This window comes from Herpailurus yagouaroundi, unplaced genomic scaffold (genome assembly GCF_014898765.1).
Source record: "Herpailurus yagouaroundi ecotype Mexico unplaced genomic scaffold, PumYag 197, whole genome shotgun sequence".
NCBI lineage: Eukaryota > Metazoa > Chordata > Mammalia > Carnivora > Felidae > Herpailurus > Herpailurus yagouaroundi.
The window spans coordinates 8,934,639-8,953,354 of record NW_024412428.1 but is presented as its reverse complement, the minus strand read 5'-3'; the positions used below and the strand labels follow the sequence as shown (position 1 = coordinate 8,953,354).

At 38.5% G+C, this 18,716-nt stretch overlaps 1 protein-coding gene across 6 annotated transcripts in view; it reads left to right on the top strand.

The window, feature by feature from the left end:
* The window catches only part of KATNAL1 (katanin catalytic subunit A1 like 1), a 103,071-nt gene that overhangs the window by 23,520 nt on the left and 60,835 nt on the right, over window positions 1–18,716 (top strand). For all 6 annotated transcript variants that reach the window (XM_040448126.1, XM_040448127.1, XM_040448129.1 and 3 more), the window contains one exon: window positions 1,906–2,066. In XM_040448126.1, coding sequence (XP_040304060.1) covers window positions 1,906–2,066 — 161 coding nt within the window. The remainder of the gene's footprint in view (window positions 1–1,905; window positions 2,067–18,716) is intronic.

Here is an 18,716-nt window from a genome sequence, read left to right as displayed (position 1 = left end):
GAGTACAGACCGTTGGACTATTAGTTGGAGGTTTTGTAAATAGTTGTTTCTTATTTGTCTGAATACTGAAATGTATTTAAAATGTACTCTGAATAATTTTGTCTTGCCTGGTGAATATTTTTGACAATATCTTTCATGAGGCATATTTTGCAGATACATAATTGTCGTGGAATCTACTTGTAATTTTTTTAATTTTCATGATCAGTCACCTAGTTGTGTGTGTTTATAAATTTTTGATATAAGGTATTTCTACTCACCCTTTTCCCTTTCATTTTTCCATGGAGTTTTGACCCATTTCACAAAACTTTTCCTTTAAGAAAGTTTCCTCCTTCTTAAAAGAGTATTTTGAAAGACTCCCTACAAATACAAAGGAATCAATAATCTAATAAAGCTAATATATTTGCTGTGTCTCTTGACTGTACAACTTGATTATATAATAGTACAGTTAATAAAAACTTGAATTAGGATTTCCCCACTTAGTCTTAAAACTTAAAATCCTTTTAAAATTAAAAGTACAAAGTCAAGCATTTCTTTGAAGTTTCTCTTTAATGTACTAATGCCTTTCAAGTGTTTCTTCTAATTTTTCCGTGTCAGAAATTGATATTTCACTAAGGTTTCAGGGTCAATTTGACTTATTTTCTGACTTAAGCGTTACCAAATTATGTTGAGTGAGAACAATATACTTGCTTTAACTCCAGTTGAAATTTGTAGTTGTGTGCTATCTGCACAGTAGCCACAGGCAAGAGTGGTTTATTAATCTAGCACGGAAATATTTTTGACAATTCCTTAATTGTGTTAAATAGTGACCATTTCTATTCAGTTATTTTTACGGTTCATTCCCCTTAGGTTCTGTAATTTTATTTCTCCAAGTATATAATAGCATATATTAGCAGTTGAATTTTATCTAGATTTTTCTTTTCTCTACAGTAAAGTATACTTTCTGGCCAAAATCAAATTAGAATCGTTAAAAGGAATTTATGAATATAATTTTCAATCTGTTATCTATTTGCCTTTGAAAATTAGTTTGGTCTCAAAGTTTGAAAACACAAGAAGTTCCATGTAGTAGGAACTCCGTGAAGTTTTTTAAATGAGGGAAAAAATCTTGCCTTTGAATTCAAAATGAACTTTATCCAACACTTGAAAGAATTTAAACAAGGCCAGAAGAATTCAGGTTTTAGGTGAAAGAGAATGTAAATAAAAATCGGAGGGGTGTCTGGGTGACTCAGTCGGGTAAGCGTCCTACTTCGGCTCAGGTCTTGATCTCATGGTTAGTGAGTTCAAGCCCCACATCTGGCTCTCTGCTGTCAGCACAGAGCCCACTTCGGATCCTCTTTCCCCGTCTCTTTCTGCCCCTCCCATGCTCGTTCTTTCTCTCTCAAAATAAATAAATAAACTTAAAAAAAAATGGAACTGGGTAATGCTTAGTATTACACCATTTCAGGTTTTCAGATGCTCGTAATAGGCATTTCATACTTAGTGATATTCGGAGTTAGCATTTCCTAATGCTGGTGAAAATTCTGGCTGATAGTATTCTGGAAGCTATTTTACAAATATATTAAAAGGATTTAGCATAACATTTTAGATTTCGGGGAATGGTTACCTTGTTACTGCCTTACTGCTTGTTTTAAATTATATTAATGGTCATCACGTTCACTGGTAGAAATAGAGTTCCGTTTTGAAAAAATCATGACTACTTCCCTTACAAAAAGGTGCATAATGTCTTTTTTCAGTCCAATCCCTGCCCTCTATCTATATTACTTTACATGGTTCTTTGTTTTTTTAATGTTTTAATGATTCATTTTGCATACTTTGATATTGAGAAAACTTGCATTCAGTAGCAATTTGTTATTTGCCATTCATGTAAACCGTAAACAGTTTCTAGCGTAAAGATTATTTCCTTTTAAGGTTCGGCAGGAATTACTGGAAGAATATGAACAAGTTAAAAGTATTGTCAGCACTTTGGAAAGTTTTAAAATTGACAAGCCCCCAGATTTCCCTGTGTCCTGTCAAGATGAGCCATTTAGAGATCCTGCTGTTTGGCCGCCCCCTGTACCTGCAGAACACAGGTAAATGGGACCTTGTAGTCTCTTTGGGTACTTTTATAGGTAACTGATATTCCGAATGAAGAGAGCGAAGCTTTATTTAAACAAAGTATGGAAAATATTTTGGGGGTATGTAAATTTAATACTTGTTCATAATTTTTGCACCTCTCCCTTTATAGAGAGTTTATATTTGATGTAGAATAGAAGTAAATCATTTGTCATATATCTTGCTTTTAGAATGTTTGACTACTCTAATCATAACAATGGAAATCTGCTAGTCCTAAAATTTACCAGTTAAGTGAGTGAGGTCTTTTAGATTTCCTATCAGCATCAAAGCTTGGATGGCTTTTTTTGTTTTAAAACTTTTTTTTTTGCTTTAGAAGATTCTGACAGCTTTAGATGAAATGTGGACCGATTGGATTCATCTGGTTGGGCCTGCAGCCAGTTTCCAGAATCATAATGTAGAAGGAACCTTATCATTCCTTAAAAGTTAAAGGTCAGCTTCCCCAGTGTGGTCTATAATACTCTAAATTTTATCTCCCTGGTGCCCAGCCTACGCATCATCTATATTAAACCCATCTAGTCTTGTTTTTTCCTGTCTTTTTGTCTTTGCCCAGTTTGTTTTCTTCCTGGGATTCCCATAATCCCCATCTGAGCAATTCATATTCATTGTTCGAGTCTCAGCTCAACTGTGTTTTCTCTCTGCAGCCTTTCTCAGTTTGCTCAAGCACAGCAGTTTGTTCATAGCAGTTAGCACATTGCATTTCTTTGTCTCTTCACAAAATTAGGAGCTTTGCTAGGGCAAGGGCCATGTTTTTATTTTCTCAAAAGGAATTATGAACAACAGACTTCTGTTGCTAAAACAGTGTTCGATACATAGTAGGCATTCAACCGACGTTGAATGAATAATTCCATTAATTTCACAAGCGAGGAAATTGAGACCTGAGAGACCCTCACCTATAAGCTGAGCTAGACCAGGATCTGAGTTTAGGTCTTTCTGGCTTTCCGATTGTGAAGTGCTGTTGTGACCAGAGTGTTGCGTCATACAAAATAAGTTTCCTTTCGGTCAGTAGCTGTGATCATGTGTTTAACTTGTTGATCTCAGAATTTTCTAAAAGCATTTAAAAAACTGTGAAAAGTGGTTAATTTACTCCTTCAGGGTTTTTTTCCACAGACTTGCAGATAATTTTAGGATTCCCATCATAAAAACACTAGATGATGATTCTTCTCTAAAGTCTGCAACAACGTAGCCCTTTTTGCAGATGTAACCACTCTCAGGTGTTTTGGATTAAGATAACCCTTATCTCTCCAAAGTCACCATTTCAGGAGTCATAGGGTTGTTACCATGGAAGTCCCAAAGTAAGTACCGAAAAAAAGAAATAATGGCATTTTGATCGATCAGCACTTGAAGATTTTATGTATGTATGTGTAACAAAATACCTCAGTCTTTTTCTGAAAGGCATTAATTCAGAAATATACTTCTAGTTTACAGCTAAAAGCTGAAAATAACCTTATTTAGGTATGTTAAAATGTAACATTATAGAAGCTAAGGCGTAGAATGTGTTGATTTGAGGTATGTATATATATGGCAGTTTGATTACCATGATAGCATTAGCTTCCACCTCCATCGTGTCACATAATTGTCTTTCGTGTTTGTCTGTGTGGGGGGGAACAATTGAGATTTAGTCTCTTAGCACCTTCGAAAATTGTAATACAGTATTGTTGTATATTACCTCTATGCTGTATGTTAGGTTTCCAGGACTTATTTATCTACTGGTTGCAAGTTTGTACCCTTAAGCATCCTCCCGATTCTCAGCCCCTGGTGTTTAACTCTCTGTTGTTACAATTTTGGTTTTTACAGAGTCCAGGTATAAGTGATATCATACAGTGTTTGCCTTTTTCTGTGTGACTTATCTCACTTAGCATAATGCCCTCAAGGTCCATCCATGTTGCTACGGATGGCAAGATTTCCTCCTTTCTCATGGCTGAGTAATATTCCACCAAATAAGCAAACACTTAGATGGTTTCCATAGCTTGGCTATTGTGAATAATTCTGCAGTCAACATGGGAGTGCATACATCTCTTCCGTATCCTGTTTTTATTTCCTTTGGATATGTAGCCAGCTACCAATTGATGGATCATTTGGTAGATCTATTTTTAATTTTTTTAAAGAACCTCCATACTGTTTTCCACGGGGGGCTGAACCAATTTGCATTCCCATTATCAGTGAATAAAGGTTCTCTTTTTTCCACATTTTTGCCAACACTTGCCTTTTATCTTCTTGATGAGGGCCATTCCAACAGGTGTGAGAGGTGATATCTCATAGGGGTTTTGATTTGCATTTTCTTGATAATTAGTAGTAATGAACATTTTTTTTCTGTACCCATCGGCCATTTTGGATGTCTCATTTGGAAAAATACTTATTTTTGTTCCTCTGCCCATTTTTAATTGGATTTTGTTGTTGTTGAGTTGTATGAGTTCTTTATGTATTTTGAATATTAATCCATTACTCAATATATGGTTTGCAAGTATTTTTTCCCATTCGGTAGGCTGCCTTTTCATTCTTGACTTGTTTTTTTCTGTGTAGAAGCTTTTTAGTTTGATGTAGTTTCACTTGACTTTTGCTTTTGATGTCCAATCCAAAAAATCATTGCCAAGACCAATGTCGAGGAGTTTCTTTCCATGTTTTCTTCTATGAGTTTTACAATATCACATCTTATGTTTAAGTCTTTTAAATCTAGTTTGACTTCATTTTTGTGAATGGTATAAGGTAGGTGTCCAATTTTATTTTTCTGCTTGTGGTTATCCAACTTTCTCAACACCATTTGTCGAAGAAACTATTCTTTCCCCATTGAGTATTCTTGGTTCTCTTGTCAAATATTAGTTAACCATAAATGCAAGGGTTTATTTCTGTACTCTGTGTTCTGTCCCATTAGTCTTTGTATGTGTTTTTATGACAGTACTGTACTGTTTTTTTTTTTTTTTCAAGTTTATTTATTTATTTTGAAAGAGAGAGAAAGCGCAAGCAGGGGAGGGGTAGAGAGAGGAGAGAGCAAGAAATCTGAGCAGGCTCCACACTTGGCAGTGCAGAGCCTGATGTGGGGCTTGCACTCACGGACAGTGAGACCATGACCTGAGCTGAATTTGGATGCTCAGCTGACCGAGCCACCCAGGCGCCCAGTACTCTACTGTTTTAATTACTAAAGCTTTGTAGCATAGTTTGAAATCAGAAGCGTGATGCCTCTGGCTTTGTTCTTTCTCATGATTGCTTTGGTTATTGGTGGTCTTCCTGGCTTCATACAAATTTTAGATTTTTTTCCCCATTGTTGTGAAAAACGCTATTGGAATTTTGATAGGGATTGTGTTAAATGTGTAGATGGCTTTGGGTAGTGTAGACATTTTAACAGTGTTAGTCTTCCCATCCGTAAACATGGGGTGTCTTTCCACTTGTTTGTATTTTCTTCCGTTTCTTTCATTAAAGTTTTGTAGTTTTCGTTGTACAGATCGTCACTTCCTTGGTTATTAAATTTATTCCTAAGGATTTTATTGTTTTTGATGCTGTTGTGAATGGGATCGTTGTCTTTCTTTTTTCAGATGTTTCCGTGTTAGTTTGTAGAAACACCACTGATTGCTGTATGTTGACTTTATATCCTGCAACTTTACTGAATTTCTTGATTGGTTCTAAGAGAATTTTGATTGAGCCTTTTAGAGTTTTTTATGTATAAGATCATATTGTCTGCAAATAATGACAACTTTTGCTTCTTCATTTCTGATTTGAATGCCTTTTATTTTTTTGTCTTGCCCAATTGCACTAGCTAGGACTTCTAGTATTACACGGAGTAAAAATGATGAGAGTGGGCAGTCTTGTCTTGTTTCTGATCGTAGAGCAGAAATTTTCCAGTTTTCACTGTTAAGTATGATGTTGGTTGTGGGCTTAATTGTATAAGGCCTTTATTATGTTGAGGTGTGTTCCTTCTGTACCCAATTCATGGAGGGTTTTTATCATGAAAGACTATTTTATTTTGTCACATGCTTTTATTTTTCATCTATTGAGATGATCATACGATTTTTATTTTTCCTTCTGTTAATGTGTTGTATCACATTTATTGGTTTGTGTATGTTGAACCACCCTGATATCCCAGGGATAAACCCCATTTGGTCAGGGTATATCATTCTTTTGATGTATTGTTGAATTTATATTCAGTAGGAATATTTTGCTAATACTTTGTTAAGAATTTTTGTATTCATTAGGGATATCAGTCTGTAGTTTTTTTGTAGTATTCTTACCAGGCTTTGCTATCAGGGTAATGCTGGCCTTGTAAAATGAGTTTGGGAGTGTCCCCTCTTTTTGATTTTTTGGAAGAGTTTCAGAAGGATTGGTGTTCTTTAAATGTTTGGTAGAATTTGCCAGTGAAGTCATCTGGTCCTGGAAGTAATTTACAATATAGGAAATATCTGTTCCAAATTGCTAGAGCGCCATGATTTATTTTAAAAAGCTGTGGCCACAGATATTAACTCTAATATTTGTGGCTCAAACAGAATAAAAAAGTGTGGCTGGTAATTTCCCATTGATGAACACTTACTGAAAACTTCTTATTAGACAAACATCATTAGCCCACTGTTTCCTTTTATTTATCCTCTGTTAACTGCCCATAACACAGATTTTATTTATTTTTAATCCTTATTCTTAATGAAAGTGACAGATGAATGGACCAGAATGTATTTCTCTGAACCTCGTTTCTCCATACTAAACTAAAGAAGAATTTTCCCTGTATATAGCCATTATATATAAAGATTTTTTATGGGCCAGAAAACCTTAATAAAAACAAATCCAAGACTATATATTGTTTGGGGGAGGGGTGGGGGGGTGGCGGTGGGTTGGGTGGGAACAGGTTCCCATTCTCATGTGTATCACCAACAACGATGGGAAAACTTTTGATAACTTCACAAGGTTCTACCAGTGAAAGAATTCTTGAGTATTGTGCATGGGCTGATAAAATAAGTAAATACTAAGATTGTAAGTTGAGGGTTTGAAGGAAGTTTTGGGAGGTTAGAGTTGTATAATATTTTCCTCCTTTTACAGTTTTGTTTCTTCTACAGGTCACATACAACAAAACGTAATGAAATTTTCACCTAGAGATAGTGAGTGGTGGGTATAGTCCTTAGATATTCTTGGTTTCATGGGAAGGCACTTGAGTTAAATCCATGAGATCTGAGTTTGAATTCCATTCCTGCCACTCACTTGCTTCAGGACCTTGAGCGAGTTATTTAATTTCTCCAAATGTTAGTTTTGTTGTATGTAAAGTGGGAATCTCTCTACCTGATGGAATTAATTAAAAGAATTTAATGCCTAAGTAACTGACATATGATGAGTAATTAAAACGAATGGTCAATTCTGCAATAAAGCACTGCAATATTATTGTTCAGATAAATAAGAATAACAGAATTCAAAAATTATAACCTTCTTTATAAAATTCCTTTATTTCGTCCCTGCTCATTCTGCATACATCCTTTGTTTTCTGAAACATCGTGAGTAACCCTGGCAGAGAAGTTACGATTTTGTAAATGTCCAGGTCTTGTGAAGTGGGCGATCATTTTCAGGGAAGGGATGAAAACTAATTAATGGTCACTTACTGTATGTTTTATAAGCATTATCTTATTGAAACCTCCAACAGGGGCGCCTGGGTGGCGCAGTCGGTTAAGCGTACGACTTCAGCCGGGTCACGATCTCGCGGTCCGCGAGTTCGAGCCCCGCGTCGGGCTCTGGGCTGATGGCTCGGAGCCTGGAGCCTGTTTCCGATTCTGTGTCTCCCTCTCTCTCTGCCCCTCGCCCGTTCATGCTCTGTCTCTCTCTGTCCCAAAAATAAATAAAAAAACGTTGGAAAAAAAAAAAAAGAAACCTCCAACAATTCCACGAAGTAGCTACTGTTATTCTTTGCTCACATTACTATTGCTAATTTATTATTATGAACCCCATTTACAGCTGAGGAAATTGAAGCTTACGGAGTTTGTTTTTTTCCCAAAGTCATCTGAATAAGTAAGTGGCAGAACCAGGATTTGAGTCTAAATCTTTTCACCTTATTTATATCTGCTTTGCTGTGTTACTTTCCTACATGTATTCAGTGGTATCTATGGGTGTGTTTTTTTTTTTTTTAATTTTTTTTTCAACTTTTTTTTTATTTATTTTTGGGACAGAGAGAGACAGAGCATGAACGGGGGAGGGGCAGAGAGAGAGGGAGACACAGAATCGGAAACAGGCTCCAGGCTCCGAGCCATCCGCCCAGAGCCCGACGCGGGGCTCGAACTCACGGACCGCGAGATCGTGACCTGGCTGAAGTCGGACGCTTAACCGACTGCGCCACCCAGGCGCCCCTCTATGGGTGTGTTTTAATATATCCTAGTACATAGATAGATCTCTTACCTACTTGGTTAAATTCTCATTAGAGATTGTGAGAGAATAAAGAAGCTGAAGATACTTATTGATATTCTAAATATAGTTACGTTTGGGTTTTTTTTCCCCCTGCGGGAACACTACACTGGAATTAGAGTGTGAGTCAATAGGAGAATATAATTTACCTTGTTTCGGACAAAATGTTTCTGGGATGCATCTGATCTGTTTGGCATCAGTTACAAATTTGGCAACCCTGCTCCTGGTTCTGTTCTTTTCCCTTAATGGACTTCTCACACTTCTAACACTTCTCAATCCCTGTTTCTGCACGCTAAGGTAATCCTTATACTGTGGTTTCCGGCAGCGGTTTGTGCATCGTTTCAAGTTATGCCTTATATGTCATATGTCTGCTGAGTTCTATCATGATTCCATGTTTTAAATCACCAGCAGCTGCTTGCACGTATCAGAGCAATCTTTGAAAATGAATTAGATTCGTTGCCTTCAATGTGAGGCAGCTGAGCTACAAATGGTTTATGATAGGAGCTAGTGGCAATATTAGAGCTAAACTCCAGGGAGATGAAGCCTCCAGATCATTTTTCGTGTCCTGAGTGAAAGGGTATTTTGTATTAATTAAATTATTTATAATAGTTTCCACGTAAGTTTATTTAGTGTATTCTTTTTAATGAGACCATTTAAAAATGGTCTCTCCTGGTGAGATCTGAAGCGATGGAAGAGATTTTCTGCATCGGAGCCATGTTTGATGTAGCATATATTCAAGAGACTATTCTGTAATCAACCTAAAAAATAAATGCATTAGGTCTTTTTAAGTTGCAGCTTTTGGGATAGATGTCAGTAGGAATAGGATCCACAAGCCTGAAATGAATCATTTGGCTCATTCTGTGCAGGTAAAATAGAACTCTTAATAGGCCCTTTAATGTTGTTTCATCTGGAACCAAGGGAAATGGCATAATGTGTTTCTGTGTACACAGAAATAGTAAAATTATTTTTTATCCGATTTGTGCTATTCTGTAGAATTTCAGCAAAGAGGAAATTCTTATTGACTTGGTATTAGGGTTGTTGCTTTATGTTTCTTTGGATACCTAAATAGATTATGTTACTGCTAGCATTTTAAAGCCTGATTTGCAGTGGAAAAAGATCAAGTAAGGCCAAGGTCAAGTACCAATAGAGAGTAAACTACCATCTCATCCTTATAGGTGTTTCATCCAGATTGTGGCTCGGTCACTTTCCGGAGATGAAGAGGCAGGAGAGCAAGTTGTGTGTGTGTGTGTGTGTGTGTGTGTGTGTGTGTGTGTGTGTTTTAGCGGTTCCACCACTAATTGACTAGTCTTCCAAGTTACATTCATTCCTCCAACCTTCATGTTTCTCCCTGTAAAATGTAGACTATGATGAGATTGTTTTGTAAAACTGTTTTGAAGTCTTAGGAATAAAAACACTGTATCATGATCTATCCAGCGTATATCTTAGGAGCGTTCACCCTATGTTAGGCATGATCTTTGGCCTTGTGAAAAGTATAAAGGTAACAGGCATACAGACCTTGGCCTCAAAAAGCCAATAAGAGAAAATAATCCAGGCATCCTGGGAAGCTTGAGCCAGGATGCTGGCACCTATTATATGCCAAGTACTGTGTCAGGTGTCAGTGCTGTGCTGGGGGTATGGTGGGATTCAGAAACAGACACAGTCTGTCCTTGCCCTCTTAAGCATATGGTTTTGTGAGAGCCATTAGTGAGGTAGAATGGACAGGATTTGGTGATTAATGAAATACAGAGAATGAGAGAAAAATTGGAGCAGTTAATTAAATATCTAGACCAAGCTATTTATATAGGAACTGGAAATGAGAACCAGAACTTGAGAGGTTGGGGTTAGTGTTAGTTATTTACAAATCATCAGCAAGTAAGGAATTTTAAGAAGGAAATTTTAAGATCATTCTTTATATGGTGGAATAGGTTATTTGTCTAATATGATTGGCAGGTTGAGATTATACCCCTTTTTAAAAAACATTCTAGAGTCCCATTTTCTTCCAAGATTCTGTTTCTGGAGTGTGGAGTGGACTTTATTTTTAGTAGCTAGAATATTTTTAGTGGCTGGCAGTGTTGATTAACCATAATAACTGACATTTATTGAGTTCCTAATTGTGAACCAGGTACTGTGCTAATAAACTCTTTACAGGACTTATTTCTTAATCCTTACAACCTCCCTCCAAAATAGATACTATTATTATCAACTCTATTTTTTAAATGCTTTATTATTTATTTTGGAGACGGAGTGTGAGTGGGGGAGATGCAAAGACAGAGGATCCAAAGTAGGCTTCTTAATGACAGTGGAGAGCCCGACACGGGGCTGGAACTCATGAATGTCATGTGAGATCATGACCTGAGCCAAAGTCTGACACTCAACCAACTGAGCCACCCAGGCTGCCCCTATCATCCCTATTTTTTCTTAGGAGAAATTGGGGTTTAAGGATTCTAATAAACAGCTTTATCTAATTCTGCATGTAGGTCAAGTAAGATAAGGATTGAGAATTGTATTAGTGGCTCAGTCGGTTAAGCCTCCGACTTCAGCTCAGGTCCTGATCTTGAGGTTCGTGGGTTTGAGCCTCTCATTGGGCTCTGTGCTGACAGCTCAGAGCCTGGAGCCTACTTAGGATACTGTCTCCCTCTCTCTTTGCCCCTCTCCTGTTCACACACTGTCTCTCTCAAAAATAAATAAACATAAAAAAAGTGTTTAGGGGTTCCTGGGTGGCTCAGTCGGTTAAGCGTCTGACTTCAGCTCCGGTCATGATCTCGCGGTTTGTGGGTTTGAGCCCCACGTCAGGCTCTGTGCTGGCAGCTCAGAGCCTGGAGCCTGCTTTGGATTCTGTGTCTCCCTCTCTCTGACCCTCCCGTGCTCATGCTCTGTCTCTCTCTGTCTCTCAATAATAAATAGACATTAAAAACATTTAAAACAGAAAATTTTATTAGATTTAGCGACATAGAGCTCATTGGTGACTGTGCTGAACACTTTTCGTGGAATGGTAGCAAATAGCGGAGTGGGTGGAGAGAACTGGAGAGAGGATTTGAAAACAAAGAGTGTATGCTGAGAAGGCGAGCAGAGAAATTGAGCGGTAGTTGGGGGAGACGCAGAGTCAAGATTTGTTGTTTTAGAGAGGAGACGACTGGCAGGGTGTTTGTAGGCTGGCGAGAATGCTGCAGGGGAGGGGGAAACTGATGACGCCAGGGAGGGAGGGGATGGTATTGGGCAGTGTTTCGGAGTGGACAGGGAGATGGGGTCTAGTGTACAAGGGCAGGGGTGCATGGACAGCTGATTCATGGTAACCGGAGGGAAGGCTCGTTGTCACAAGGGTATGGATGTAGAGAAGTGTGTAGGTAGAGAGGTGAGCATTTGTGGAAATTCTCTTCTGGTTATTTCGATGAAGGGAAAAAAAAAGCAAGCAAGGTCATCTGAGAGTGAGGACAGAAGGAGTAGATGTTTTCCGGGGTCTAAATTCTGATTGAACGTATCCCGAGAGAGGGAGGTCATTTTGTTTGGCTATTTCATATTATTTTATTTCTTTTATGTAAGTGTACCCTAGGGGACATTTCTCTTGTTTTGTAGAACTTAGTCACCTATTTGAAGTCTTTATTTTGGAATTGTGGATATGTATTACAGTAAGTACCTAGAAACTTGGTATTTCTACCATTTGTTTATGTTACAGGAAAGACAACTGAAAGATAGAAATTTTAATTCATTAGAGGAAAACTAAGGAATGGGCACAAAATAGTGGTAAGTCAGAACGAAATCCTAACACATTAGGATTTTTCAATTTTTATCGGAAAAAAAAGTCTTCACCTTGCTGCACTTGAGCTGCTGGCATTGCCCCCCTTTGCTCCTTTGGCAGACTGTGGACTGTGGACTGTGCCTGTTTCGTCTCTCGTGGCCACACTTTCCTGAATAACTAGAGATCTTGGGTCTCCATCATTGCGATACTGGGACTGAATTCCTGAAGATAACTTCCTAATTTAATGACCGAATGCCTACAAGTCTCAAGACTTCCTGTGTTTAACTTTTGTAACATTTGGTAATGTGTACCATCTTTCTTCCTTGGAACTTTCTTCATAGGACTTCTGTGACATTACAGTATTCCTTTCTTCTTCTTCTTTTTCTTTTTTGACTGTGGCCTCTTCTCTTTCCCTTGTGGCTGCCTCTTGTTCGCTAGTCCTCATCTCTCTTCTCTGTCCGATCCGGCTCAACGTACCCAGCAGCCACGGTGTCCCAGCCCCAATAGATATTTAGAAGACTAATGTTTATTTAGATGACCCCTTATTTAGGTCTTTCTTCACATGTCACCTATAAAGTCTTACCCTGACCACCTTATTTAAAATATTTATCCCCCTGGCAGGGGGCGGGGCGCAGGGATGGGCAAAATGGGTGAAGGAGAGTTGGAGGTACAGGCTTCCACGTATAGAGTGAATAAGCCATGGGAACAAAAAGTAAAGCCTAGGCTACTATACGTTTTCACTCTTAGGTGGATCCTGAGAGACTTAACGGAAGACCATGGGGGAGGGGAAAGGGAACAAAAAAAAGTTAGAGAGGGAGGGAGCCAAACCACAAGAGACTCTTAAAAACTGAGAATAAACTGAGGGTGGATGGGGGTGGGGGAGAGGGGAAAGTGCGTGATGGGCATGGAGGAGGGCACCTGTTGGGAGGAGCACTGGGTGTTGTATGGAAACCACTTTGACAATAAATTTCATATTAAAAAAAAAAAGTAAAGCCTAGGGAATGTAGTCGATGATATTGTAATAACGTTGTATGGTGACAGATGGTTGCTCCACTTGTGGTGAGCACAGCATAATGTAGAGATGTTGAATCACTATGTTGTACATGTAAAACTAATGTAATGTTATGTGTCAGCTATACTCAAAAAATGTTTTAAAAAATGTACCCCCTCGCTTGTCGTCACTCGGTCCTCTTATTCTGCTTTGCTTTTCTTCACAGTCCTTATTGACGCCTGATACTATGGTCTACACTTACTGTTAACTATCCCTACTACATTGGAAGCTCTGTGAGGTCAAGGCCTTTGACCTTTTCACTGCTGTACCCCCAACCCCAAGAACAGTGCTGGGCATAGTGTAGGCATTCAGTAAATATTTGTCGAATGAATGAGCTAATAAAATGCTTCGGTTTATCCATGTGTTTACCAATTGTTTTGTTCGCCATTCCTTGCATTTCACTCTTTCTAGAATCAGTTTCTTTGCGGAAGTACATTCTTCAGTAGTTCTTACACATGTCTCTTTTAGTGGTAAACCCTCAGGTTTTGTCTCAGACTTATTTTCCTGTAAGTTTTAAATGATAGTTTAGTATCGAATACTAGATTCTTTGTTCTCTATGCTTTGAAGAGGACATTAGTAATTGTATTATTTTTGCCTTCTCATTTACATTATCAGCCTAACTGTAGATAACTTGTCTTTTCTCTCCCAGTGTTTTCCTGATTTTATTTTTGTCTTTGGTGTTAAACAGTTCTGTGATGACTTATCTAAGTGTGGCTTTATTTTCACTTATATTCCTTAAGACTTGTATTTCTTACCTTTCAAATTCTTTTTTTTTAAATTTTTTAAAATGTTTATTTTGAGAGAGAGAGAGAGAGAGAAAGAGAGACAGTACGAGTTGGGGAGAGGCAGAAAGAGAGGAGAGAGAGAGAATCCCAGGCTGGCTCCACACTGTCAGCACAGATCCTGATATGGGGCTCGAACCCATGAAACTGTGAGATCATGACCTGAGCTGAGATCAAGAGTCGGATGCTTAACTGATGGAGCCACCCAGGTGCCCCTGTTTCAAATTCTTTATGCTTTTAAAAACCATCTTTTAAAAAAAAATTATTTAATTTATTTATTTATTTATTTTGAGAGAGAGGGATAGCATGTGTGCATGCAAGTGGGGGAGAGGGGCAGAGAGAGAGGGAGACAGAGAATCTTAAGCAGGTTCCATGCCCAGTGCAGAGCCCAACATGACCGTGAGATCACAACCTGAGCCAAAATTGGATGCTTAACTGACTGAGCCCCCCAGGTGCCCCCCAAAACCATCTTAAACATTCATTTTATAGTCTATAATTGATAGTTCTATTATCAGAAGTTATTGGGAGTTTTAGCTTTTTCTTTTTTTTTTTTCCTGATGGCTCTTGTTGGTGGTAAAGTTAATGTCTCTCCATGGTTTTAGTCATTTTAAGATGTGGCTTGTTTGGAGGGATGTCACTCCCGAGAGTCTGTGTTTGCTTCAGCCAGGTGCCCTGGAATGTTACCTGCCCAGGACCACTTTTAGGAAAATTTCTTTGAGCTATAAAACTGAATCCCAACTCACATGACAGCAGGCCCTTGGTTACTATTTCTCGGGGAGACATTTGCTTCACTCCACAAATATGGAACACAGGCCAGATAAACAGATGTACTTGCTTCTTCAACTCTTGGGGCGCCTGGATGGCTCAGTCAATTGGGTGTCTGACTTCGGCTCAGGTCATGGTCTCACTGTTGATGAGTTCAAGCCCCGCATCAGGCCCTGTGCTGACAGCTCAGAGACTGGAGCCTGCTTCGGATTCTGTGTCTCTGCCCCTCCCACACTCTCTCTCTCAATAACAAATAAACATTTAAAAATAAATAAATAAATTCAACTCTTTCACTGAGATTGTAGTCCTTGGACAGTCCTGGCTTTATGTGATAGTCTCAGTGCAACTTCTTTGATTGATGTGGGGCCTCAGGCCTTGTCTCTGGTCTTTCTGTGTGGCCATTAAATCTCAAGTCCTTGGGGCGCCTGGGTGGCGCAGTTGGTTAAGCGTCCGACTTCAGCCAGGTCACTATCTCGCGGTCCGTGAGTTCGAGCCCTGCGTCAGGCTCTGGGCTGATGGCTCGGAGCCTGGAGCCTGTTTCCGATTCTGTGTCTCCCTCTCTCTCTGCCCCTCCCCCGTTCATGCTCTGTCTCTCTCTGTCCCAAAAATAAATAAAAAAAGTTGAAAAAAAATTTTTTTTTAAAAAAATAAAAAATAAATAAATAAAGGTTAAAAAAAAAAAATTTAAATCTCAAGTCCTTAAGTGTGTGAGGCCTGGAAAGTCTAAAGGACTGTCATATCATCAGCTCTCTTTTATTTGTTTTTTGGCCATTAGGTATTTCTCTTACCCTCTGGTAATATCACCTATGTATGTAAAAGGGTATTTGTTACATCTTATCCAGAATTCCTGCACGGTTGATAGTGGGAAGGGTTTCAGCTTATTTTTGTTGTTGTTACCGTGTTTTTTCATACTTCTATTATTTTAAGTTCTTGAAGGTCTTATCCTACAATTTGTTGTCTTTGAGGACTCTTGTTTCTAGTTTAGTGGGGAGCTGCTCAGCAAGGCTTTAGCTGTAAGATTTATGTGTGGACAGAACGGGATGTCCAGTATATTTCTTAAAATATGAATATATTTTTAGCCAAATTTTAAGCTTCTTGGATGCAGGGACTATCTCATATGTTTTTTGTGTCTGTGTGTTTTAAAAATAAATAGGATAATCTTAGAACTTGACTATAAGCTAGACAAAGAACTGTGAGATAACTAAAGTTCAACTGGTATAATTTTAATATTTGTAGAATTTGTGTAGCCTTTATAACCCGTAAGAGTGCCATTATACATCTAGTTTTGAGGTCTTTAGAGTTAGGCAGAGAATAAATATTTTAAGTGTTCAAATTTATTTATTTTTAAAAATTTTTTTTAACGTTTATTCATTTATTGATAGAGAGAGACAGAGCGTGAGTGGGGAAGGGGCAGAGAGAGAGGGAGACACAGGATCTGAAGCAGGCTCCAGGCTCTGAGCCGTCAGCCCAGAGCCCGACGTGGGGCTCGAACTCACAGACTGTGAGATCATGAGCTGAGCTAAAGTCGGATGCTCAACCAACTGAGCCACCCAGGCGCCCCTCAAATTTACTTTTATTTTTATTTGTTTATTTTTTATTCTAGAGAGAGCACCAGTAGGGAAGAGGGACGGAGAGGGAGAGAGAGACTCTTAAGCAGGCTCCATGCTCCATGCAGAGTCCGATTGGGAACTCAATCCCATGACCCTGGAATCATGACCTGAGCCCAGATCAAGAGTTGAATGCTCAACTGACTGAGCCACCCCGGCGCCCCAAGTTTTCCAGATTTAAAAGTCTTTAGAATTTCATGGAAAACACAAGGCTTGTCTATCTTTAGGTAAAGAAGAGCAAAGTACAATCAGGTAATTAACCTTCCTGGGAGTGGAAGAATTCTACCATTAGACTGATGAATTAGTAACGGTATCATCTCCTCTCCCCCCACCTCTGAAGTGGTAGAATGACAGGCACAGCGGCTTTAAATAAGGATCAGTATGTCCCCTCAAAATTACTGACAAAGATTTAGTTTCTATCCCAGCCGTCTGGTTGTGCATAATGGCAAAATGTTAAGAACCCCTGTGACATTAAATGGTCTTGCATAATATTTGGTGTGAGGGTGTCTGTAGCTCCAGATCTTATATCAGCTGAAATTTCTGGTTAAATCTTCCCTTGGTTAACTTGGATGACAGTTGTCTTCTGTAGTGGATAAGCATCTTTCAACTCCAGGAAGATTTAGAATTAAGAATAGAAATGTCTAAGATAATCAGAGTAATATTTTTCTGTTAAGGGATATGTGCATATTTGCATATTTACTTATTATTTTTATGTACTTGTAATTTAAGGAGATATGGCTAGTGAGGGTGATAAGCATGCAATTCCACCTTTAAGTGTATTACGGAATACGGGGTGCCTGGGTGGCTCAGTCGGTTGAGCGTCCGACTTTGGCTCAGGTCATGATCTCGCGGTCTGTGAGTTCGAGCCCCACATCGGGCTCTGTGCTGACGGCTCGGAACCTGGAGCCTGCATCAGATTCTGTGTCTCCCTCTTTCTCTGCCCCTCCTCTGCTCATGCTCTCTCTGTCAAAAATAAATAAACATTAAAAAAAATATTTAATGTATTATGGAATAATGGAGGTCTGTGACTTTTTACCTGAAAATTTATGGTAAGTCACTTTTGTGGAACATTTAGAAGAAGTTTAGGCCTATTTATAAGTCTAATTTACTAGGTTTATAAAAGTATTTATATGTAAATTATTATGCTTTATCGAGTAAGACAGTTGAGGAACTAAGAAGGAAATAAAATACGTTTATAAATGTAGGTAAAAAATTTTGGTGGCATTTAATTAACTAGGTTTGAAATGGGACAAAACATTGTTCAAAAGCATCTTAAAAATGACTTCTAAAATCTGCCAGTCTTGTATATAGGAAAAGATTTGTAAGCTGAATCTAAAAGTTTTTTTTAATTTTTTTTTTTCAACGTTTATTTATTTTTGGGACAGAGAGAGACAGAGCATGAATGGGGGAGGGGCAGAGAGAGAGGGAGACACAGAATAGGAAACAGGCTCCAGGCTCTGAGCCATCAGCCCAGAGCCTGACGCGGGGCTCGAACTCACGGACCGCGAGATCGTGACCTGGCTGAAGTCGGACGCTTAACCGACTGCGCCACCCCGGCGCCCCTAAAAGTTTTAAGGAATAACTGAATTTTTACATTTTTTAACTTTAATAAGTCGAATACTTTTAAAAATCAAATTAAGCTTCTGAAGAGTACAAAAGGTACCCTTGAGGATACAAGACAACTCATATAGTTGTTCAATGTATTTGAAGACCTATAGTATTCAATGTATTTCTGGGTGTGATTGATTTATTCGTTGGATGATGAGGGAAGACTTAACCTTAACATGGCCTGTTAGGCCTAACATGGCCTAACAACTAAAATGTCTAAAGTTCTTTTTAGAACTGGGACTTATCATTAAAGGTTAACTTTTGTGAAGTCACTTGATTTATGCAGAAGGTGCCACTGCAGTTTAGTAGGGAAAGGTGGGTCTTGTCACTAAATCCTTCTGGGTTAATTGAGTATTTATGGGGGAGGAAATCTTGACCCCTCCTACCTCACATCATATAGAAAAATTAATTTGAAATAGATCATTACCTAAAATGTAAAAGATAGTAAGATAAAGCTTCCAGAAGAGAACATGAAAGGATAATATCATGATTTTGGAGTAGCACAGATTTATGAAACTGGACACAAAATTATTAAAGAGAAAAGATTGGTAAATCAGAATTCTAAAACTATGAACTTCTCGTCATGAAGAGCGACACCATTAAGAGAGTGAAAAGGTAAGCCATATATTAGAAGGTATTTACAGTGCATGTATCTGACAAAGGACTTGCATCCAGAATATATAAAGAATGACAGTCAA